Source organism: Chiloscyllium punctatum, chromosome 23 (genome assembly GCF_047496795.1).
Source record: "Chiloscyllium punctatum isolate Juve2018m chromosome 23, sChiPun1.3, whole genome shotgun sequence".
In the NCBI taxonomy this organism is placed as follows: Eukaryota; Metazoa; Chordata; class Chondrichthyes; order Orectolobiformes; family Hemiscylliidae; genus Chiloscyllium; species Chiloscyllium punctatum.
In genome coordinates this window covers 83772996-83797387 of record NC_092761.1, presented here as the reverse complement: position 1 = coordinate 83797387, position 24392 = coordinate 83772996, and the positions used below count along the sequence as shown (strand labels likewise).

The 24392-nt window shown below is 41.8% G+C and overlaps 1 protein-coding gene across 1 annotated transcript in view; it reads left to right on the top strand.

The window, feature by feature from the left end:
* Window positions 1-24392, top strand: part of dscaml1 (Down syndrome cell adhesion molecule like 1) — a 584291-nt gene that overhangs the window by 417394 nt on the left and 142505 nt on the right. Inside the window, exons 12-14 of the mRNA XM_072593321.1 lie at window positions 13702-13901; window positions 17686-17782; window positions 19351-19479. Of these exons, the coding sequence (XP_072449422.1) occupies window positions 13702-13901; window positions 17686-17782; window positions 19351-19479 (426 nt within the window). The remainder of the gene's footprint in view (window positions 1-13701; window positions 13902-17685; window positions 17783-19350; window positions 19480-24392) is intronic.

Genomic DNA, 24392 nt, shown 5'->3' with positions numbered 1-24392 from the left:
CAAATACCCAGCACCTTCAGGTGGTCAGTCCTGACGGTGAAGGGGATAGATCCTTTTCCATGACCTGCCCTGAAATTGAAGTGATGCTGAGCGCATTGTAGGCTTTAGCTTGTTTTCATGGGAGCTATTAGGGGTATGGAACTCCACCACTTTATTTCGTCAGAGCTACCTCTCCCCTTGCTCCAAGGCTGACCGACTGGATCACCTTGCTGAAAAGAGTCTGAAATGGGAATTTGAAATTCAGTTTATCAAACTGCCTCAGCGTCAAAAAGTTTTAGTTTTGCAAAATGTGCAGAAGAATCAGCATGTAAAGCAGTTGCTTTTAAAAGCATGCAGTGAAGATTGAGGCACTATGGTAGGGAAGGGCACTTTAGTAATGTGACAATCCATGGAGTTTCTGGCATCAATCTTAATCCTGATTAAACCGACAACTAAAATTGTTGAACTCAACCTTTCCATTCTTTCGTTACTGCCTTAGGAGTTGTGTTTAAAGGGTTTTGTAACTAAACCTTTACAATCATAATCCAGCAGTTTACATCATCTATACTTGCTAAATGCCATGACCCATGTTGGGCAAATGCTGCTGTTTATCCCTACCATTGGCACTCACACCTCTTGTCCCCCCATTAACATCCTTGGGTGAGCAGTTAATAATGATTGATTGACTGTTGTCTCATGTACTGAGATACAGTGAAAAGTGTTGTTTTGTGTGCTATGCAGACAGGTCATACCATATAAAGTGCATCAGGGTAACAGAATAGAGTGCAGAATACTGCATTACAGCCACAGAGGAGGTGCAGAGAGAAAGAGACAGATCAGAATTAATTTGAGAGGTCCTTTCAAACGTCTGATAACCGTAAGGAAGAAACTACTCTGGAATCCATTAGTACATGTATTCAAATTTGTATAACTTCTGCCCAAAAGAAGAAGGTGGAAGAGAGTATAACCAGGGTGGGAGGAATCTTTGATGATGTTGGTTGCTTTCCCAAGGCAATGGGAAGTATAGATGGAGCCAATAGATGGAAGGTGGGTTTGTGTTATGGTCTGGGCTGTGTTCATGACTCTCTGTAGTTTCCAGTGATCCTGAGAAGAGCAGTTGCGAAACCAAGCTGTGATGCACTTGGATAGGATTCTTCCTATGATGCATACATAAAAATTGGTCAGAGTTAGTGTGGACATGCCGAATTTCCTTAGCCTTCTAAACAAGTTGAGGTGTTGCTGTGCTTTCTTGACCATTGTACTGATGCAGATGGTTCAGGACAGATTGCTAGTGACCATCACTCCTAGGAACTTGATACTCTCGATCATCTCCACCTCAGCACCATTGATGCTGACAGAGGCCTGCCCTCCATTCTCCTTCCTTAAGTCAATGACCAAATCCTTCATTTTGCTGCCGTTGATGGAGAGCTGGTTGTCTTTATACCATACCACCCTATCTCTGACTTGTGTTCTGTCTCGTCATTGTTTGAGGTCCGACCTACAGTGGTGGTATTATCAGCAACTTGTAAATGGAGTTGAGGCAGAATTCGGCCACACAGTTGTGAGTGCATAAGGAGTATAGTAAGGAGTTGAGTACGCAGCTTTGCGGGTCACCCGTGTTTACGATTATGGTGGAGGAGGTGTTGTCACCTATTCTTACTAATTGCAGTCTATGGATCAAGTTATTGAGGATCTAGTTAGAGAGGGAGAAGCTGAGACCTAGGTCTCAAAGTTTAGAGATGAGTTTGTTTGGAATTATAATGTTAGCGAGTTTTGAAATTTGTAGCTCAGGTTGAGGTTCTGGATGTAACCGGAACTCTAACAACAAGCACATTGACTTGGACCCCATTTATCACCCCCTGAGAAAAAGAACAGGAAATGACATCACCACAGGAAATAACATCACCAATCCAAATAAACCCAAACATATAAATAGGAATCAGGAATCATCAGCAGTGCTTCGTCTGGAGGCTCACTGAAGATACTACCTAGTAGGGTGATGAAACATCTGAAAATGAACTTTCCAGCTCAGCAAGCAAACCTACATCTGGAATTATAATGTTGCAGGCAGAACTGTAGTCAATAAGTAGGAGCCTAACGTTGGGTACTTTTGTAATCCAGGTTTGTTCCAGGGATGAGTGTAGGGCCTGGGAGATGGCATCTGTTGTTGAGCCAGAAGACGAACTCCAATGGATCAAGGCAACGTGGGAAGCTGGAGTAGATGTGAACCATGACAAACCTTCCAAAGCACTTCATAATTATGGAGGTCAGAGCCAGCGGATGGTAGTTATGGAGGCACGCTGCATGATGTTTCTTTAGTACCAAGATGATGGTGGTCTTCTTGAAACAGATGGGAACCTCATACTGTAGTATGGAGAGGTTAAAGATTAATGGTATGGTCCTGGGGAGTGTTGCTGAACAAGGAGACCTTGGAGTGCACATTCATAGCTCCTTGAAAGTAGAGTTGCAGGTAGATAGGATAGTGAAGAAGGCATCTGGTATGCTTTCCTTTATTGGTCAGAGTATTGAGTACAGGAGTTGGGAGGTCAAGTTGCAGCTGTACAGGACATTGGTTAGGCCACTTTTGGAATATTGCGTGCAATTCTGGTCTCCTTCCTATCGGAAAGATGTTGTGAAACTTGAAAGGGTTCAGAAAAGATTTACAAGGATGTTGCCAGGGTTGGAGGATTTGAGCTATAGGGAGAGGCTGAACAGGTTGAGGCTGTTTTCCCTGGAGCATCAGAGGCTGAGGGGGTGACTTTATAGAGGTTTACAGAATTATGAGGGGCATGGATAGGGCAAATAGGCAAAGTCTTTTCCCTGGGGTCGTGGAGTCCAGAACTAGATGGCATAGGTTTAGGGTGAGAGGGGAAAGATATAAAAGAGACCAAGGGGGCAACTTTTTCACACAGAGGTTGGTACGTGTATGGAATGAGCTGCCAGAGGACGTGATGGAGGCTGGTACAATTGCAACATTTAAGAGTTATTATGATGGGTATATGAATAGGAAGGGTTTGGAGGGATATGGGCCGAGTGCTGGCAGATGGGACTTGATTGGGTTGGGATATCTGGTCAGCATGGACGGGTTGGTCCGAGGGGTCTGTTTCCGTGCTGTACATCTCTATGACTCGATGACTTTATGTCAGCGATACTCCGCCAGCTGGTCCACACAGGATCTGAGTGAACAGCCAGTGACTCCATCCAAGGGCAGTCTCTTTCCCTGGGTTCCCCCTCAAGAAGGCAGCGACTGTGGGTACAGGTGCACCCAAGGTTGTTGGGAGCAGGTGACATTGTTTCACTGACCTTCTGTTCAAAGCAAGTGTAGGATGCATTGAGCTCATTGGGTAGGAATGTACTGCTGCCTGTAATTCTGTCTGACTTTGCTTTGTAGCCCTTTCTGTAGTGTAAGCCTGTCACAAACAATGGCTGTCTGGGTGGTTGGTCTGTGCCTCAGGCTTAATTTGGTATTGTCTCTTGCAGGACAGTCAATTGAATTGATTGGCACTCCGTGCATTACCTTTGGAATTCACTTCCTACATTACTGACAAGGAGTAGCAGCATGAATATAATGGATAATCATCACTGCAGCAACTCCAAACCTGTGTCCTCTACCCTCTGGAAGGACAATGATAGCACGTGTATGGGAACAGCACCACTTGCAAGTTGTCCTCCAAGTCACACACCATCCTGACTTAGAAATATATCACTATTTGTTCAGTGTTGCTTCGACAAAACAATGGAAATCCTTCTCCAACAGTACAATCGGTGCACCACATAACATAGACTGCAGTGGTTCAAGAAGGCAACGCATCAACACCTTCTTAAGGGCAATTAAGGATGGACAATAAATGTTGGCCCAGTCAGTGACACCAAATCCCATAAAAACATAATAAAGAAAACATGGAGTTGAGTCTTCCTTTTCCTCCTAATGTCCCACACTAATTAGCTACTCAGAACTGCAGATGAAGAACCCAACAAGGTACCAGAGAGTGTTTAACATTGGGAGGAAGTCCAAATGAGAGGGGGCAATGTCTACTCATTGTCCAGTGGACAGTGATGAGTACAGTAAGCTTGGCAAGATAATCAGAAAACCCAACCTGAAGAGGAGCAGAAAATCACTGAGGGGAGTAGGAATACCAAGGACACATTGCTGTTTAATTGGAGTTTGGAAGTTTTAGTCTGGAAGAGTGTGCTGCCAAATCTCTTCAAGCACTTTGCTATATAATTACGACAGCCGTAGTTGACAAAATCTAAGTAGTCCGCTCTATCAGCAATAAGGAACTTTCAGGCAGAGTTCATGCAAATCTATTTTATTTGCAAGCAGGATAATAGATTGCATTGGAAAGGGCACATTAAGTGGAGAGCAGTGCAAGGAGTCGGCCAGTCAATGCTAGATAAGCTATAAGTAATTTCACAGCCAATGGCCACTTACATTGTACTTTGACAACATCTTGTTTTCTGGATCAATATCAGCTCCAGGAGGGTGCTGTGCTTTATTGATTGAACTGTTTCGCACAGTGCCTTTCTTCCCACCTCATGTCTGATGCTCAGTCATGACAGCAAAAAGCATCCCTTGTATTCAGTCAATGTACTGTTGATAGCGGATGAATAAATAATGAGAACAAAAGGCTAAAATCTATCAGGATCCTGATCCAGAAGTAACAGGCTGCATTCTTGTGAAAGAAGGAAGAAAGAATTTGCTTTGAGCTATAGGAAGCAGACGCTTATGAATGTTTGAGAAAATGAAACAAAGCCGGAAAATCGTTAATGTTTAGTCAACTTGTGAGTTGAGGCTGGTTGTCCAGACAAAATTGGAGAATCAATGGGCCACAGTTTCGACAATGTTTCACTTCCCCAAGTTTAACAAAGCTTAGTCTCTTTTCTGTCGTGAGTGGTCAGTGAGGGGAGAGGGGAGGTTGAAATGAATTGAGGGCAATTCTCTTGCACTTTTTGCCCTTCTGTCACACTTTCAGGACTGAGGGTAGTTTTACGAGAGTGCATTTTCTTTCCCATGTGCTGTTCATCAATACATTTTATCAGAAGTTCATGTTTTTGACTCTGAAAATTATTCTTGGTATGTGCAAAGAGCTATAACTAGGTTGAAGTTATTCCGTCCTGATCATAGATGCCTGATGTGTATACTCGATTACCGCCCATGTTTTATCCTGGCAGGGCGTTTACAAAAAGGCGCATGCACAGAACTTTGAGTAAGTGCAATGAGAACTTTCTGATGGTGTCAGGTGATGCAACCCTATAAATAATATTGTAGGTAAGAATACCCCTACCCATCTTCTCAGAGAGGAAAAAGAGCCCCTCCTTTAAAATCCAGTGCAGTAATGAGGGAGCCCTGCACTGCCTGGGGATGTCACTTTTTAGGCAAGGCCCTGTTTCTTCTTTGCAGTGAACACAAAACATCCCACAGTGATATTTTGAAGAAGAGCAAAGGGGTTATCACTGGTGTTCTGGTCTTATTCTTTGCAACAGCACTAACTTAAATTATCTGCTCATTATCGTGTTGCTGTTTGTGGAACCTTTCTATCTGCAAATATATATACACAATTAACAACATATTTAGGACTAGCAAGTCTTACTCAAATTGAGAATCAAAGGTGCTAAATGCTGCTCAAAGGGACTGTATCTTGGGAAATGGTGATCTGAATGGGTTGCCACCATTACCATCAGCAATATAAAGGGCTGAGGGAACTGAGCTTAAGGAGCAGAGAAGGTCACTGTCATAGCAGACTAGGAGTTTCATCTTGAAATGTGCCTCCTGTCATTTGATGCATTCCCCCAGCCCTCTCAATCGTTCTGCCCTCTTGAATGATGATAGTTTCACGTCAAAGTCTGAGGCATTTAGAAATGTGCCAGCAGCTGGAAACGTCTTTCATTCCTTTTCTGAGGCATTGGGTCAATCACTGCACTGAAAATGGAACTGCATCTCAGCAAGCTCTTTAACAAAATCAGAAATTGCTGGCAAAATTCAGGGAGGGTGCAGAGCTAACCTTTCGAATCCAGTGAAAGCTCTTTGTTGATCGGTTCTGGAGGTGGGCTTCATCACAATGCCTCTTGCACCTTCCTAGCTAGCCTGCATTCTCTTTACGTCATTGCCCATGGAGAGGTTGTCTCTAAGTTTGGATCGAAACTCCAAGTGTGACACTTTGCAGAGAGGAAGTTGAAAGAATTGGAAGAAAAATTGACAGTGGCTTTCCATTTTCTGCTTAATGGAGAATGTCAAATCTATGTCGCCCTCCACTATTACCAGTGGCATAGCGCATGAATCTGCAGGGTCCTTTGTTTATGTATTAGGGTTTGGATGAGCCATAGTAACAAGGCAAAGTATACCCCCACCGCCACTTTCCCGCCCCACTGCCTTCTGCCAATCCTCCATTCCCAGGACGCAAAATACATTAGTGTCCTTTCTCACTCCGAGGATGAAGAATGGCTTTCCTGAAAGCAGAATTTGTTTTCCTAAAGTAAGATTAACTGCCCATTTCCAATGTAATCTGCTGCCTTCACTTACTGGAGTACAATCCAGTTCACTTGGGGCTACGCTCTGGAAGGTTTTATGACTGTAATCAATGTAGCTCGTGTAGCAAGCTGCATAGAATGGCCTCTCTAAGCACAAAACAAAGGCAGCAACTATTCTGTGTACATTAAAGTTTATGGACTCATTATTAATTTTATTACTAATTAAAATATTTAATGCAAACAGGACATGAATAATTTAATTCTCCATTAGCCAAACAAAGGTTGTATCAGCTGATTCAACAACTGGTCAGAGCCTGATCATAGACATCAGATTTCCCAATGTATGGAATTCTGAGACCTGTTCTTCAGACTTTGACATCCTCTTTAATCTTATAGTTCAAGCACAGGGATTTGACCAGGGGACATAAGAACATAAGCACTAGAAGAAGGGGTAGGCCGTTTGGCCCTTCGAGCCTGTTCCGCCATTCAGTAAGATGATGGCTGATCTTTTTGTGGCCCTAGCTCCACTTACCCACCTGCTCACCATAACCCTTAACTCCTTTACTGTTCAAATATCTTGTCTATCTTTGCCTTAAAAACATTCAATGAGGTAGCCTCTACTCCTACACTGGGCAGGGATTTCCACAGATTCACAACCCTTTGAGTGAAGAAGTTCCTCCTCAACTCAGCCCTAAGTCTGCTTTGTTTCGAGGCTATGCCCCCTAGTTCTAGTTTGATCCACCAGTGGGAACCATCTCCCTGCTTCTATCTTATCCCTTCCCTTCATAATTTTATATGTTTCTATAAGAGTCCCCCCCTCCCCATTATTCTAAATTCCAATGAGTATAGATGCATTCTACTCAATCGCTCCTCATAAGCCAAACCCCTCAACTCCAGAATCAACCTAGTGAACTTCCTCTGCATCCCCTCCAGTGCCAGTACATCCTTTCTCAAGTTGGACAATATGAATCAGGTTAAAAATCTCACAACGCCTGGTGTTGTGTGATTTTTAACTTTGTCCACCCCAGTCCAACATCAGCTCCTCCAAAATATGAATCAGAAGAGATAGCATTTCTAACATTTTAAAATAGTGAATGAAAATGACGGTAAGATGTTAAGAGCAGAAGAAGGCCATTCACACCATCAATGAGATCATGGCTGATCTGATAATCTTCCACTTGACTTTCCTGCCTTTCCCCCATAACCTTTGATCCCCTTACTGAGTAAAATCTGTCTCTCTCCTCCTTTAATATTCTTGATATGGAGATGCCTGGGAGATGTTGGACTAGGGTGGACAAAGTTAAAAATCACATTATAGTCCAATAGGTTTATTTGGAAGCACTAGCTTTCAGAGCAAGGAGCAGCACTTCAAAAGCTTGTGCTTCCAAATAAACCTGTTGGACTATAACCTGGTGTTGTGTGATTTTTAACTCTAATATTCTCAACAGCCCAGCCTCAACACCCCTCTATGGTAAAGATTCACTACCCTCAGAGAGAAAAACATTCTTCTCATCTCTGTCTCAAATGGGTGACCACTCACTTTGAGATGATGCCCTCTGGTTGTAGACTCACCAACAAGGGAAACAACCTCTCTGCATCTACCCTGAGAGCCCCCTAAGGATCACCTCAAATTCTTTGATCCTCTAGTGAATACAGGTCCAACCTTCTCAAATCCTCCTCATATGCAAACCCCATCAAATCCAGCAACAACCTTGTGAACCTTCACTGGACTGCCTTCAATGCCAATATATCTTTACTTAAATAAGGAAGACAGAAATGTTCATGGTTTTCTAGATGTGGTCTGCTTCTGTATTCCTATTTTTAACCTCTCTATTTTTATACTCTTTTCTCTTTGAATGAAAGCCATTATTCAATTTGCCTTTCCTATTACCCACTGAATTGTTTGCTACTTGCTTTTGTGATTTGTAATCAAGGGCTTGGCAAATTCCTCTGAGCTGCAGCTTTCTGCAGTCTTTTTCCATTTAAATAATATTTGGCTTCTCTAATCTTCCTGACAGAGAGATTACAAGCACAAAAGAACCAGCATAAGTACTATGGGCTGAATGTCTGATACCGCTGTCCTGAGTGAAAACTGTGTGAAAGTGGTGGTTTCCAATTCATGATTGCTCATTGTGTGCTAATTTCCACAGGCACCCATTTCACTCCCAATCATGTTCTTAGAAATCCTTCAGCAGGTCAGGAAACATCCGAGGATCAGGAAAATCAATGTTTCGGTCAAAAGCCCCTCATTCCTGATGAAGGGCTTTTGCCCGAAACATCAATTTTCCTGCTCCTCGGATGCTGCCTGACCTGCAGCAATAAACCCCTTTCCATTCATTGTCTAATCTGGTGTTTCGGCTTTTATTTCAGATTAACTAGATGGGCTAATTTGAGTGCCCTGATTAGAGTGGTGATGGAAAAGCACAGCAGGTCAGGCAGCATCCGAGGAGCAGGAAAATTGATGTTTCGGGCAAAAGCCCTTCATCAGGAATGAGGGGCTTTTGACCGAAACATTGATTTTCCTGATCCTTGGATGTTTCCTAACCTGCTGCGCTTTTCCAGCACCACTGTAATCTTGACTCTGATCTCCAACATCTGCAATCCTCACTTTCACCTAATTTGAATGCCCTGCTCTCGCTTATGTTTTATAATCTAGTTGCTTCTGTCTGTCGCCTATTCCCCTTCCAGGCATGTCAGGTTGCTTTGTAAGCTGCAACATTCTTGTGCCTCTGTTAAACCAATCTGATCAAGCTAAACCAAGGCGAAATTGGAAAGACAACAAGGTTTTCATTAGTTCGTGGTAGGATAAGTGAGGTTGCTATCTAAATTTATCTGAAAAAAGATGGAAATTATGAATCAACATTATATTGATGCGCAGGTTGTTTGATGTAATTTGAAGCTGAAATAAAAGTGGGCTGGACAGAAAAGAACACCGTCTCCTTGGTAATTAAAAACTGCAGTGTGTTTAGGTCATTAACAGTGATCTTTAGTTTATTCCGCTCAGTTACCTGAAATAGGGTGAGTTCCTTAGGAGCCATAAGATCATAAGCATAGGAGCAGAAATTAGGCCATTCAGCCCATCAAGTCTGCTCCATCATTCAATCATGGCTGATAAGTTTCTCAACCTCATTCTCCCACTTTCTCCCCATAGCCCTTGATCCCCATAAGAACCACCTCCACTTTCTGATTAGAATGTGCAAAAGATGGCAAATAGCTACAACTTTCTGGAATCCCTCAACCTCAGCTCATTGTTTGCACTTGCACTTTGTTCCCTCCAGCTTTCTTAACATGCTAAGTGTTGCAGAATGTAGAGTGTAGTCTGTTTGGAGAAGGTGAACCCCCCAGGTTTGAGTCCTGCTCAATTCTGAGGGAGCACAAGTTGCCTCTGGGCCCCATGGTTGGCTAACAGTGTCATTTCTGTTTAGAATAATATGTAAAATGTAGAAAGAAATTAGTGCAATTGCAGAGACACCCAAATAGCATTGAAGGCTGTCCAATTGCATTGCATATTGAGACAATTATCAGAGTACTGTTCCTTGATACGCAGGCAGATATTGGAAGGCAAAGAGCTAAATTGATGTGTTCATTACTGTTTCAGTAATTGTTTAATTGATTTGTTAAAAATTTAGAAAATCCTTTCCCAGAATTACTAATGTCAATGGACAATGTCTGAGTGGTCTTAGTGTTTTATTCAGATTGATTTAGAGACATCTGTGTTGAACAGTATTGTGTGGACATTAAATTTTCTAACTCCTTGACCAATCCCTTTTGTTTCTCGCAAGCAACTGGCAAAAACACCAAGTGATGTTCATTTCATGAGGTTAAAAATCACAGTACACCAGGTTATAGTCCAACAGGTTTATTTGGAAGCACTAGTTTTCAGAGCACTGCTCCTTCATCAGGTGGTTGTGGAATATACTCCACAGCTACCTGATGAAGGATCAGTGCTCTGAAAGCTAGTGCTTCCAAATAAACCTGTTGGACTATAATCTGGTGTTGTGTGATTTTCAACTTTGTATGCCCTAGTCCAACACTGGCATTTTCAAATCATTCATCTCATGAAGCTTGATTTAGGCTTCCACTCTCTGTTCACTCTGGTGGTGGGTTCATTAGATTAATTCAGGTCAGGATTGAAATGTATCGCCTGAACGCATTATAAAGACCTTAAATGTAGGGTTATGCAGGGTATCCATTATTGAGTGTGAGAAAAGTGCTATTTAATAGTTATTCTCTTCTCTGTCATTGTGAACTTAAAGTCAAGAGGCAAAAGAATGCACAGGTAACCAGCTGCTTGAGGGAGAAGCTGGCGTAATGATAATGACATTGGGCTAATAATTGAAAGGCTCAAACTAATGCTCTAAGGACATTGGTTCAATCAATAAAGAAACCTGTAAAGTGAAGCTATTTCCAATAATGGTGACCATGACAGCTGGCATGAATTGTTGTAAGAATAAACCTACTTCACTAATGCCTTTGAGGAAGGAAGCTACCATCCTTACCAGTCTGGACTACATGTGACTCCAAGCCAACAGCAATGTTATTGACTATTATACCTGAGGTATGTAAGAGCAGCATGGGGCAATAGTTTTGAGTATTTCCCTCTATTCTTGTGGGAGGACATTGGTTTTGGAATACTGCGTGCAATTCTGGTCTTCATGCTATAGAAATGATATTGTGAAACTTGAAAGGGTTTAGAAATGATTTACAAGGGATGTTCCCAGGGTTGGAGGGTTTGAGCTGTAGGGAGAGGCTGAATAGGCTGGGGATGTTTTCCCTGGAGCGTCGGATGCTGAGATGTGACCTTATAGAGGTTTGTAAAATCATGGGGGTATGCATAGGGTCAATCGCCAAGGTCTTTTCCCCTGGGTAGGGGAATCCAAAACTAGGTTTAAGGTGAGAGGGGAAAAATTTAAAAGGGACTTAAGTGGCAACTTTTTCACATAGAGTGGTGCGTGTATAGAATGAGCTGCCAGAGGAAGTGGTAGAGGCTGGTACAATTACAACTTTTGGATGGGTATATGAATAGGAAGGGTTTAGGGGGATTATGGTCAAATGCTGGAAAATGGGCCTAGATTAATTTGGGATATTGGGTCAGCATGGATGAGTTGGACCGAAAGGTCTGTTGCCATGCTGTACACTCTATGAATCTATGGCCCAGCTCAATTTAGCAGCAAAGATGTGAGAGATCAACAGGGTTGGGACAATTTGGTAATTACTGTCCCAGAAGTTGTGTCCAGATTGCAATGCCTCAGGAACAGTTTATAATTTTCAGTGTTGGTAAAGGGAGCCTGCACACCTCTGATTTAATGGCCTATTGAACACTTTTAGGAGCTTATTGCTAAGTACAGAATGGCAAGAATGACATTTTCACAGGAACATTGGCAAACTCTGACTCTCGTGCATGCTTGCATTATCAGGTTTATTGTCGGGGCATCTGAATATTTTTATTAGTTGAGAGCTACTGCTCCATAAGTCTATTGGTGGTAGGGGGTTGAATGCTGTAAGTCTTTTGTTCCTGCATGAGTACTTTCCTTTATCTTGACCTCTGAGGAGCATGCTCTCTTTAGCAAGGCATTGATGGCAAACCCAACACTTATCACCCACACCTATATCACCTTAATGAGATGGTAGTGAGCTGTTTTCATCGGCCATGCCAGTCCATGTGGTGAAGATGTTTCCACAGCGCTGGTTGTCAGGATGTTTTAAGCCAATGTAAGGTAGCCGTAGGCCCCATGATAGGCACTGTCTGTCTTTGCTATTTGTGCCAGCTAGGCCCAGCTCCTGAATGTGCATGGTGTTACATGAATAACACAATTGCAACATAGGTTTACACCTGGATTTTATCCAGGCATTCAGTTCCCTACCCTATTTTTAAAAGCTGGCCCATGATATCCGCTGATGCAAAAATTGGGACTTGAAACACTTTCCTTTTTGATATAGTTTACCTCAAAATCACACACCACCCTGACTTGGACATGTATCCATCATCTCTTTATTACCAAAACTCCCTCTCAACAGAGCTTTGGAAACATGAACTGCTGTGACCCAAGACGAGAGCTCTCTACCAACCTGTGGAAGCACAGTTGCTCAGTGGTTAGCACTGTTGCTTCACAGCACCAGTGACGTGGGTTTGAGTCCAGCCTTGGGTGACTGTCTGTGTGGAGTTTACAGAGTCTTCCTATGTCTGTGTAGTTTTCCTCCAAGTGATTCACTATCCTCCCAGAGTCCAAAGATGTGCAGGTTAGGGTGGATTGGCCATGCTAAATTGCCGCATAGTGTTCAGGGATGTGTATGTTATTTGGTTTAGATTTGAGAAATGCAGAGAATAGGGTAAGGATGTGGGGATAGGGTAAGGAAATGGGGATAGGGTAAGGAGTTGGGGATAGGGTAAGGAAATGGGGATAGGGTAAGGAAATGGGGATAGGGTAAGGAGTTGGGGATAGGGTAAGGAAATGGGGATAGGGTAAGGAAATGGGGATAGGGTAAGGATTTGGGGATAGGGTAAGGAAGTGGGGATAGGGTAAGGAAATGGGGATAGGGTAAGGAAATGGGGATAGGGTAAGGAGTTGGGGATAGGGTAAGGAAATGGGAATAGGGTAAGGAAATGGGGATAGGATAAGCAGTTGGGGGTAGGGTAAGGAGTTGGGGATAGGGTAAGGAAATGGGGATAGGGTAAGGAGTTGGGGATAGGGTAAGGAGTTGGGGATAGGGTAAGGAAATGGGGATAAGGTAAGGAAATGGGGATAGGGTAAGGAGTTGGGGATAGGGTAAGGAAATGGGGATAGGATAAGGAAATGGGGCTAGGGTAAACAGTTGGGGGTAGGGTAGGAAAATGGGGATAGGGTATGGGGTTGGGTTTGGAGTAAGGGGTTGGGGATAGGGTAAGGGGTTGGGGATAGGCTAAGGAGGTGGGGATAGGGTAGGAAGGTGGGTTTGGATGTGATGCTGTTCGGAGGGTCAGTGTGGACTCAATGGGCTGAATGGCCTGCTTGCATACTGTAGGGTTCTATGAATGAAGGGGTGCTACAGAATGAAAATACATGTTGAAATGAACACAGTGCCTACATTCCATAAATAAATATATGCATTTTATTGAAAAATAAATAACTCTGTGCAGTATAGCTCTTGACTAATCATAGTGACACTAGTTTAGCCATTGGTAGGACAATGATCAGCTTCTTTGGTCCCATCACCTACTTCAGTAGGGTCTGTTACTTATTTTGCCTTTCATAATTGTGTCTTTCTTCACTCCAGTCCCAGCAATGATAACTTCTCACCCCAACACCACCATTGCCATTAAAGGCCAGAACAAGGAACTTAATTGCACAGCCCGTGGAGAACGACCAATCATTATTCGTTGGGAGAAGGAGGACACAGTAATTGACCCAGACAGAATGTTCCGATATTCAGTGGCTACAAAGGACAACGGGGAAGAGGTTGTCTCGACTCTGAAGGTAGGATTTTCTTTTAGTTGTTCATGCAATGTGTGCATCACTGGCTAGGGCAATATTATTACTCATCTGTCAGTCCCTGGAGAAGATGGTGGTGCTGTCTTTTTGAATTGCTGCAGCCATTAGGTTATAGGCAGATCCTCACTGCTGATATGAAGGATTTTGGCATAGTGACAATGAAGAAACAGTGATTTAGTTACAAGTCAGGTTGGGATGTGGTTTGCAGGGGAGCTTGCTGGTGGTGGTGTTCCCGCATATCTGCTGCCCTTATCTTTCCAGGTGATGGAGGTTGTGGATTTGGAAGGTGCTGTTATAAAGCACCTTTGGTAATTTACTGCTGGACATCTTGTGGATTGTGTGCACTGGTGAAGAAAGTTGAAAGTTGAAGATGATAGATGTGGTGCCAATCAAACAGGCTGCTTTGCCCTGGAGGGTGTCAGGCTCTTTGAGTGGGCCTGGACTTATCCAGGCACATGGGAAGTATCACACTCCTTCCTTATGTCTTGTGGACAAGCACTGGCGAGGGAGGAGGTGATTTATTTGTCCAAACACCCAGTCTTTGATTTGCTCTTGTTGTCACAGTATTTATATATCTGGCCATTCAGTTTCGGGTCAATGGTAACCCTCAGCAAATGATAGTGAGGAATTAGCAATGGCAATGCTATTGAACATCAAGGGACAACATATTGATCCTCTCTTGTTGGAGATGGTCTTTGCCTGGCACTTGTGTGGCACAAATATTATTTGCCTATTATCTTCCGAGCCTGGGTGTTGCCCACATCTTGGTACATAAGAGCACATATTACTTCCATTTTGAGGAGCTGCAATTGGTGCTGAACATAGGACAATTATTAACGACCATCCCCACTCCTGACCTTATGATGGAGGGACGATCATTAATGAAACAACTGAAGTTGGTTAGGGCTGGGGCACTACCACTTGCGGTGGTGTCCTGGGGCAGAGATGATTCGCCTCCGTCAACCACAAACACCTTCCTTTGCATAAGGTACAACTCCAAACAGCAAAAAGCTTTCCCTCTGATTCACACTGATTCCTTAATACCATACTTGGTCAAATGTCAAGGGCAGTCATCCTCATCTCCCCTTTGGAGTTAGCTCTTTTGTCCATGTTTGGACCAATGCTGTAAGGTGGTCAAGAACTGTGTGCCCATGACGTAGGCCAAACAGAGTGTCAGTGAGCAGCTTATTCAAGGGAAATTGACAGCAGTATCGATGAGGTCTTCCATCACTTTACTAATGATCAAGTGTAGACTGTTGGAACAGTAGCTGATGCTGGTTGGTATCATCCTGCTCTTTAGTACAGAGACTACACTTTGGCAATTTTCCACATTGTTGGGAGATGCTGTGTTGTTGCTGTACTGGAACAGCTTGGCTAGGGGCATAACTAGTTCTAGAGCAGGAGCATTGTCAGGTTCCATTAGCCTTCACAGCATCCAGTTACATTTAAATGGATGATCTAATTCTTCAAAAAAAAATTGATATTATAGAACCTCTATGGTATGGAAACTGGCCATTTCATAGAATAGGATCATAGACTCCCTTCATCATGGAAGCAGGCCATTCAGCCCATCAAGTCGACACCAACCGTCTGAAGAGCATCCCACCCCTCCACCATATACTGTAACCCTGAAGTTCCCATGGCCAATCCACCTAGCCTGTACATCTTTGGACTGTGCGAGGAAAATGGAGCATCCAGAGGAAACCCACACAGGCGCAGGGAGAACATGCAAACTCCACACAGACCAAGAATGGAATGGAATCCGGGTGCCTGGCGTTGTAGGGCAGCAATGCTGACCACTGAGCCACCATGCTGTGGCTGTACAATGATGTGAATAAAATGTTTCAGTCGTAGGAGAGTTCAAATCTGAAAGTCATAAAATGAATTTTCGTCACTAATGAGTCCAACAAGCAAATTAGGAGAAATTCCTATGCCCACAAAATAATTAAACTGTAGAACTTGCATGGAATGGTTGAAGTGAATAGCAGTGATGCGTTTAAAAGGAGTATATGAACATGTGATAGAGAGCAGGGTTACGCTCAAAGAGTCAGGTGAACAGGGATCAGAAAAGCTTATATAGACATATTAGTTGGGCTGAGTGGCCAGTTTCAGTTTTGTCAGCTCTAGATTATGTGAAGGGTTATCCACATTTACTCTGGTTAAAGCATGCATCTTAATGAATTCCACCCGAATACTGCAAACTGTGTCCTTTGTTGGATAATTTCGTTATGTATTCTCCTGTAGTTTGTGTCCATTCAGCAGGGCTTTTCAATATTGTGGTTTTAAAAGGGTCAACGTTCAATGTGCACAAATCCCTCAGGTTATAAATAGGTTATGTTAGAAAATGAGGTTAATCAAGACAGAGTAATGCCAAAATTGGGTCTTAATCACCTTGGAGAATGGAATGGGTTTTGAGGATGCAGAAAATAGCAAGTTAGTTTAAAGGAACATCAATGCACCGTTGCGTTATTTTAAAACAGACTGACTTTCTGACATCTTCTGTTCCAAATCTCTCATCCCCAAAACCATTGTTTAATGGTCGTGGCAGCCATTTTAAGGAGAAATCTTTATTAGTGAATGAAAAAGTCGCACTTTTAATATGTAAAGGTTAGTAGAGACATACGTGATCAGCAAAGTCATGAGGAAATCAACATGCTGGCCAAGTCACTGCCTCCCCTCCGAAAAAAGGAGAAAAATGACAAGTCACATCAGCAGATGGGAATGTTTTCATCAAGTGACCAAAGCTACAGTTGATTATTTACCCAAGAATCATTTTAACTCCTTGGCTAGCATGAGACTGTGTTATTGCACTGGAAGAAGTGCTTCTATAATTGTGCTCTCTGTGCACCGTTGGAAGGAACAAGAAGCTATTGTTGAGAAAATTGCTCCTTAGCAGCAGACCACAGTATCCTGCTGAAGTCTCATTCTAATCAGCACATAGCTTCCTAAAGTTGTGAGATCTGATTAAGACTGAATCACAAGTGAGAAATGCCTCAACACTGATTAGAATTGATCCTCGGCTTTCAGTGGACAAAGGGTTCCAATCTTGAAGATGAATTGACCACATTAAATGTTTAATCGAACAATCCAACAACCTGATATGTAACCAATTGTTTTTGCCTGCTCTGTGATTATTTTAAAAACTCACTTCTACTTTGTGAGACTCTCAAAAGGTGATGTTCTAAATGAGGTCACCCTTGTTGCATTCGTAGCTGAGTTGTCATTTATCTTTGAAAATGGAAAGGAACCTGTCAGCACGATGATTGCTTTGAAAAATAACAGATCTCCATATGCACATTTTAAAGGAGCAATCTACTAGACGGAAGCACACTATGTTACTCATCCCTAACAATGCCCTCGGTGAAAACATTGCTAATTGCAGGGGGGAGGGTCTTCTGTATTATATTAAAGAAATACTTTGAAGATCCTTTTTAAGGGGTGATTTGATGGCAGTGTGGGATACAGGAACATGGGATTTCCTAACCTCCTGATGTTTGTGTGGCTCTCTCAATAACCTTTAGCCAGAGCGTTGTGTGTGATGTGAGTTCAAATTCTACCAAGGAAGCTAAAAGACTTGAAATAAATAAATCTGGAATAAAAAGATAGCATCAATAACGATGATCATGAAAACCACTGGATTACCATAAGTAATGTTTGTACACACAATGCACACATTATAAGTTATAGTCTAAGGCATTTTTAAAAAGTGCATGCGGTTTGCTACAATGATAAAGTTATGTCTGATTGCTTGCTTGCTTGTCTCCTGTAGATCACGCCGGCTGACCGAGGTGACTCTGGCTTCTTCTCTTGTCACGCAATCAATTCCTACGGAGAGGACAGAGGACTTATTCAACTCACTGTTCAAGGTATTCCATTTGTTATGTCTACACACGTGTATAGTCTGTTTGATGCATTTCAATAATGGGAGAAAGTACAGCGTGTTTACACTCTTTCAACTCTATTTCTTCAGCACAATTTCAGCTGAAAGTGAGACTATTTTTATCCAACTTTCTGTGTAAAGTAGCACCTCAAGAATCTCCACCTAAAATTACAATCACTCAATTAGTTTTGCCCAGAAAGTCACAGGGAAGGCATTGAGAATGTCACCAGAAACTGTGCTCAGATTATTGAAAAGAGTTAAACAATGAAAGGACATACTTGTGAAGGCTATATTGAGATTTCACTATTGCAATAGTACGGAACCCTAGTGATTAGATTTAGGTTTAGATTTAGATTCCCTACAGTGTGGAATCAGGCCCTTCGGCCCAACCAGTCCACACCGATCCTCCGAAGAGTAACCCGCCCAATCCCATTTCCGTCCGACTAATGACTATGGGCAATTTAGCATGACCAATTCACCTGACCTGCACATCACAATTATCAATGGAACTAATGCATACACGTGCTACCAACTCCTTCTCAATTGCAACCTACATTCATTTCTGATTCATAAGCTAATATATTATGTCAGCACTGTGTTTACTGAGATAAGGGATAGTTACAGTCAAAGGTCAATTGCTCATAATTGCTATCCATGTCTCAAATTTCCTGATAAGTAGGGGTTAAGAAAACAATAGGTATACTTAATAATCTAACTATAGGGCTGCTCTCATAGTGGTTTAATCTACGGGTCACCACATGTCAGGGGCATGGAGAATTAAAGAAGAGACCTTTGTAGTAACGTCAGCTGGTGTGGAAATTGAACCCACTCTGTTGGCACTGCTTTGCATTGCAAACCAGCTGTCCAAACCAACTGATGCCCTCAATAAAACAATAAACTTCATTGCTGTTCATGATCATCTAAGGTATGACCTTGGGAGAAAGTGAGGACAGCAGATGCTGGAGATCAGAGTCAAAAAGTGTGGCGCTCATTCCTGATTAAGGACTTATGCCCGAAACTTTTCAACTAATCACCTGGAAACTTTTCACCTGGAATGTTGACTTCCTGAGCGATGGAATTGAATTTTGTTCCATTGGCTTTGGACCCAAAGTAACAAACTGTGTGTGTATGTTGAATATTGTAATAATATTTACTGATTTTAGAATGTTTCAAGTCATGGTGGAGAGTGGAAAATGCTATAGTAGTTTTAAGTTCTGTAAGCTCAGTGATGGCTGGTCAGCTGGGCAGAAAAGTGGCAAATGAGATTCAATTGTATAATTCAAACAAAGTGAAGGAGTAGGCTGTGAATGGGAGATACTGAAGGGTGGAGTCAAAAAGTGTGGTGCTGGAAAAGCACAGCCAAATCAGACAGCATCCAAGGAGCAGGAGAGTCGACGATTCGAGCATAAGCTCTTCATCAGAAATCAAGATGCTGAAGAGTGTAGACAGAGCATCCATGAAGTGCGAAGTATGGGATATCATAGCTTGGCTATTCGCAGAATATTCACTTTATTTTAAAGAGTCATACACTTTGTTTAACTTTCCTTTCCACAGAGCCACCTGACCCACCTGAGCTGGAGATCAGAGAGGTGAAGGCACGTAGCATGAATCTCCGCTGGACTCAGAGATTCGATGGAAACAGTCTGATCCTTGGCTTTGATATTGAATACAAGAATAAATCAGGTTTGGGAAGTCACTGGATTCACTGGAATGACTCGTGCTGATCCTACTCTGTAATATGTCTCTTCTTTGCATCAGGTGTCCATTTTATTTCCAGCTATTCCACCTCCCTTCCTGGCAACTGGCAGTCTGACCGTTCACAGCCTCAGTGTTCTGTTTAACTCTGAGCTGAGCTTCCACCCCTGGGTTAAGTAAATTCAAGGAGGGGCAGGGATTTGAGGGGGGCAAAGATTTGAGGTTTTGGGAAAGACCTACATTGTGATGGAAGCTATTACTCCACACTGGGCTAGCACTCTGGATATCAAGCCCCATTACTCCTGAAGTTATCACCAAAGTTAAAATTTTTATCAAAGTATGCATAATCTTCAATTTACCTTCCAGGTGGACTCAGATTAACAGAAATGATGACCAGATGTATGAAGTTAACGAAAAGTCAAGAACTACTTTTCTTACAAATATGTAGAATCTAACTATGAACTGTTGACATGGAACAATACCAGTTAAACACTAACTCCCTCCTAAACACACACACACACACAGATGAAGAGAAACAGAAAAACATTGGTATTAAAGGTGTAAGGAACAAAATTGGGGAAGCAGTTCAATAATGATGCCAGTCCACAGGGTTTGTGGAGATGATCCTTTCGTTTGCTAGGACTTGCTATTCTTCCATCTACATTCTTCAGCCTTTTTCCACTCCTTCATAGGAGGTCCAGGCAATTACCATTCTAATTGCAAAACCTCTTAGTTACTGATTAATAACCACAACTTACCACAACTGGTGAGATAAAATAAGCTAACTTTATTCAGGCTTTAGGTACTTTACTGGAGAGAAAGATACATCTTCTGTCCATTGCAGCAATCCCAAGGCTTCTGCCATTATTGTGCACATCTACAAGCTGTTAGCTACTTAGGAGACAACCAGATATTATTGTCAGGCTGATAGCCTCTGGCATCCACAACTGATTATAACTCCACAAGCCAATCCTGTTGTCAGCTAAATCTCACTTTGTATATACCCCCTGGTGCCAGTCCATCTGCATACAACCTCCCCACTGCTTGAGTAAAATAGCAGTGTAACCACCATATGCAATGGCATTCAGTGAAAAGTGAACTTGCTTTTTTAAAAGCACAGCAATTCCTTCCACAATCCTTAGTGTTAAAACTGTCCTTTTAGTCCACAATCAAAAATGTAGAAAAATAGGAAAAGACATTCTTTACGAAGAATGTCTTATACAATGTGTATGAAGGTGTATGAGGGTGGTGGGAAAGGAAATCAGTACCAATTTCAAAAGGATGGCACATGAGGGACTTCTGGGTAGAAGGGGTGAATGGAAATGACTGGATTGCTGTCTAGAAACTAGCATAGTTTTGATGGACCAAATGGCCTCTCTTTGTGCCCATAATAGCACTATGACAGTACATCCTGATCACCATCCTGACCACCTACTTTTACCTTTTTAACTTTGTGCACTCTCTGCAATTATCACAGTCCATGTTTTTCTTATCTTCAATTTCAACTACTTCAATATTTTCCTGGCAATCTCATAGCCCTCTATTCTCCCAACAGTGTGAACTCAACCCCTACTGTTCTGCAGTTTTCCTGATTTTAACCTACTGTACTCACTGAACGACATTCATTCCAAGTGCAATGTGTGAAGCCACCTGATGGTAATTCTAGACAAGTCAGATTCCAAAGTGAAATCTGGCTTGATTGACCATAAGTTTTATTTTTGTGATTTGGTGGCATGTTGGTCAGTTGCTGAACATGTTCACACAAAGCACTTTTAGTAGAAGAATGAAAGTTTATTACACAAAAGAATCAAATTATATATATAATATAAGAAAGCTCTTATCACAAGCAGAAAGTGTGAGATTCAGTTCCATTTTTCTCAGCAATAATCCTTGCAGATATTCAACCCATTGAATTATCACTCCTAAATTCACTTTAAAATTCGTAATCAACCGATGAGGTCACAAGTGTATCCTTTTGACACCTGTCTGCTCATTCACCAGATGTAATCCTCTCTGTCTTACTCACATATGCAAACTGTTACCACCTACTCACTGAACTTGAAGGAAAACACAGTCCTGTCTTCTTGAACTGCTATACCAGCATAAAACATCTTCCCAGCTCTATTAGCTTAGGAACTTGCATAAACTAAAAAATACTGCCCTTCTGCTAGAATTTGTTCTGAAGTCAAACTGCTTCTGGTCCCAAGCCATCTGTCTTTTCTGTAGCTCACTGAAATTCTACTTAATTATTATCCCAGTGATTCACTCCCCCAGTAGCTTGCTAGTTGTTTAACTAAGTTCAAATGCTTTTTGAAAAGGCCATTTTGTACTCTGTGATCAAAATATATTTTTAAAATCATTTATGGGATGTGGGCATTGACAGCTGGGCCAGCATTTATTGCCCGGCCCTAGTTCCCCTTGAGAAGGTAGTGATGAGCTGCATTCTTGAACCACTGTTGTCCACCTGCTGTAGGTTTACCCACAATGCCTTTATGGAAGGAATTCCAGGATTTTGACCTAGCAGCAGTGAAGGACCAGCAATATATTTCCAAGTCCGGATGATGAGTAGCTTGGAGAGGAACTTGCAGGGGGTGGTGTTCCCATGTATCTACTGTCCTCGTCCTACTCGATAGAAGTGGTGTTGGATTTGGAGGGTGTTGTATAAAGATCTTTGGTGAATTGCTGCAGTGCGAATTGTTGACAGTACACACCACTATTACTAAGCAATGGTTGTGGAGGGAATGGATTATTGTGGATGTGGTGCCAATCAAATGGGCTGCTTTGTCTTGGATGGTGTCAAGCTTCTTGAGTGTTGTTGGAGTTGCATCCATCCAGGCAAGTGGGGAGTATTCCATCACACTCCTGACTTGTGTCTTGTTGTTGGTGGACAACCTTTGGGGAGGCAGGAATTGAGTTACATACAACGGTATTCCTAGGCCTCTGACCTGTTCTTGTATCAATTGTCTTTATATGCTGAGTTGAGTTAAGCTTCTGGGCAATGGCAACCCCCAGGATGATCGTAGTGAGGGTTTAGTGATGGTAACACCTTGGAATATCAAGGGACGATGGTTAGATTGTCCCTTACAAGAGATGGGTGTTGCCTGGCATTTGTTTGGTGTGAATTACTTTCCTTTTAAAAAAAGTAATCTTCACAGAATTAAAAATAAAAATCATTTGAAATCCACTTTAGAAACATGTATCCAAATAATGAAATGTCATAAACTTTCATCATACTACTCAAGTTTAAATCCTTCCATGTTTTTTACCTTTTTTTAATCACTGTATCATCTTCCAGCCCTACAAATCTTTAAGAATCATACATTTCTCTAATTCTGGCCTGGTGTGTGTCAACGATTACCTTCAGTATTCCAGTATGGACACTCCTTTACCGCATGTGCACTTATCTCTGAAATTCTCTCCCTAAACCTCTCTGATTCTCTGCTCTTTGTTTTTAAGATGCCTTTTGGAACCAATAATTGAGTTAGTTGACCTGATTCTTCCATCTTTGGCCTGATGTGAAATTTTCTTTGTTGGTGCTCCTGTAAAATACCTTGTAACATTTCACTGTGTGAAAGGTGCTACATAAATGCAATTTGTTCCATCAGACAAAGCACTGGCCTTTGCGGTTTGTAAGCAAGATGATCACTTTTCCTGGACCACCATGTAGAAATAGAGGTCCAGTACAGCAGACATTGTTCATCACTTCCTGAATGCAGAGAATCCCTTTAAAATACCCATTTAAGGAAATTGCCTTTTAGGCTATATTTTTAAAAAATCAGTCTCTCTCCACTGTTTCATCATTACTCAAAATGTCTAATTGAAAATTTTAATTCATTGCTAGAAATTTAAATCCTGTTGCTGCCAAACTGGGACAGATTAAAATATGATTAAATTTAACAAATTAATATTGTTCAAGAACTGCAAATATTAATTATATGCAGTGCACCCTACGAGAGTTTGATAAGATTGGTGAGCCTTTTATTTATCATGCTTGTGCATAATAAATTCTAATCTGGTAAGTTATTTTGTTATGGTTAATTCATGCATAAATGTAATGCTCTTCTGTCACGTTCATAGGTGTAAATACATCAATTTAAGAAAGGTCTTTAGCTGGGAGATTTCTGTTTCCAGGATCAGCATCTGTTGGATTTGAACAAAATTATTGTTAATTTGTAAGAATATAGTTGATGAGGCATTGTTTCCCGATATTTCTAAGATTACCTTGTCTTCACGCAGCCATGATCAGTTTTGTATAAGGGTCAGGACAAATATTAAGTACAGGGACAAGTTTCTTTACTTTTAAATACTTATACTATACTTGTAAAAACTATTTATTTTATTTTATATTATTTTCAATTGTGGACTGAATTGGGAAAAGGACTGTTTTATAATAAAGGATTGAGGAATTGAACAGCTGTATTTTTAAAAAGCAAGTTGCAGAGCCTCATTGTTGGTTATGTTTACACTGCTGCCTTGTACGAGATGTTTGTCAATGGACCGGCACCATGGGGTGTATACAAAGTGAGTTTAAGCTGGCAACAGGTTGCTAATTGGTCTCTGGCATTCTGACCAATGTGGATCACAAAGGCTGACAACAACAGTCTAATTGACATCAGGGTGGCGGAACAGCTTGTGGGTGTGCACAATGCATTTATGTAGCACCTTTTAAACAGTGAAATGTTACAAGGTATTTCACAGGAGCACCAACAAAGAGAATTTCACATCAGGCCAAAGATGGATGAATCAGGGCAGCTAACTCAATTATTGGTTCCAAGAGGCATCTTAAAACAAAGAGCAGAGAATCAAAGAGATTGAAGGACCTCAGGAAGGAAGGGTGTGTCTCTCTCATCTTGAGTAAAATACCTGAAGCTAAAAAGAGCCAGCTGTTTTCTGCCATCAGT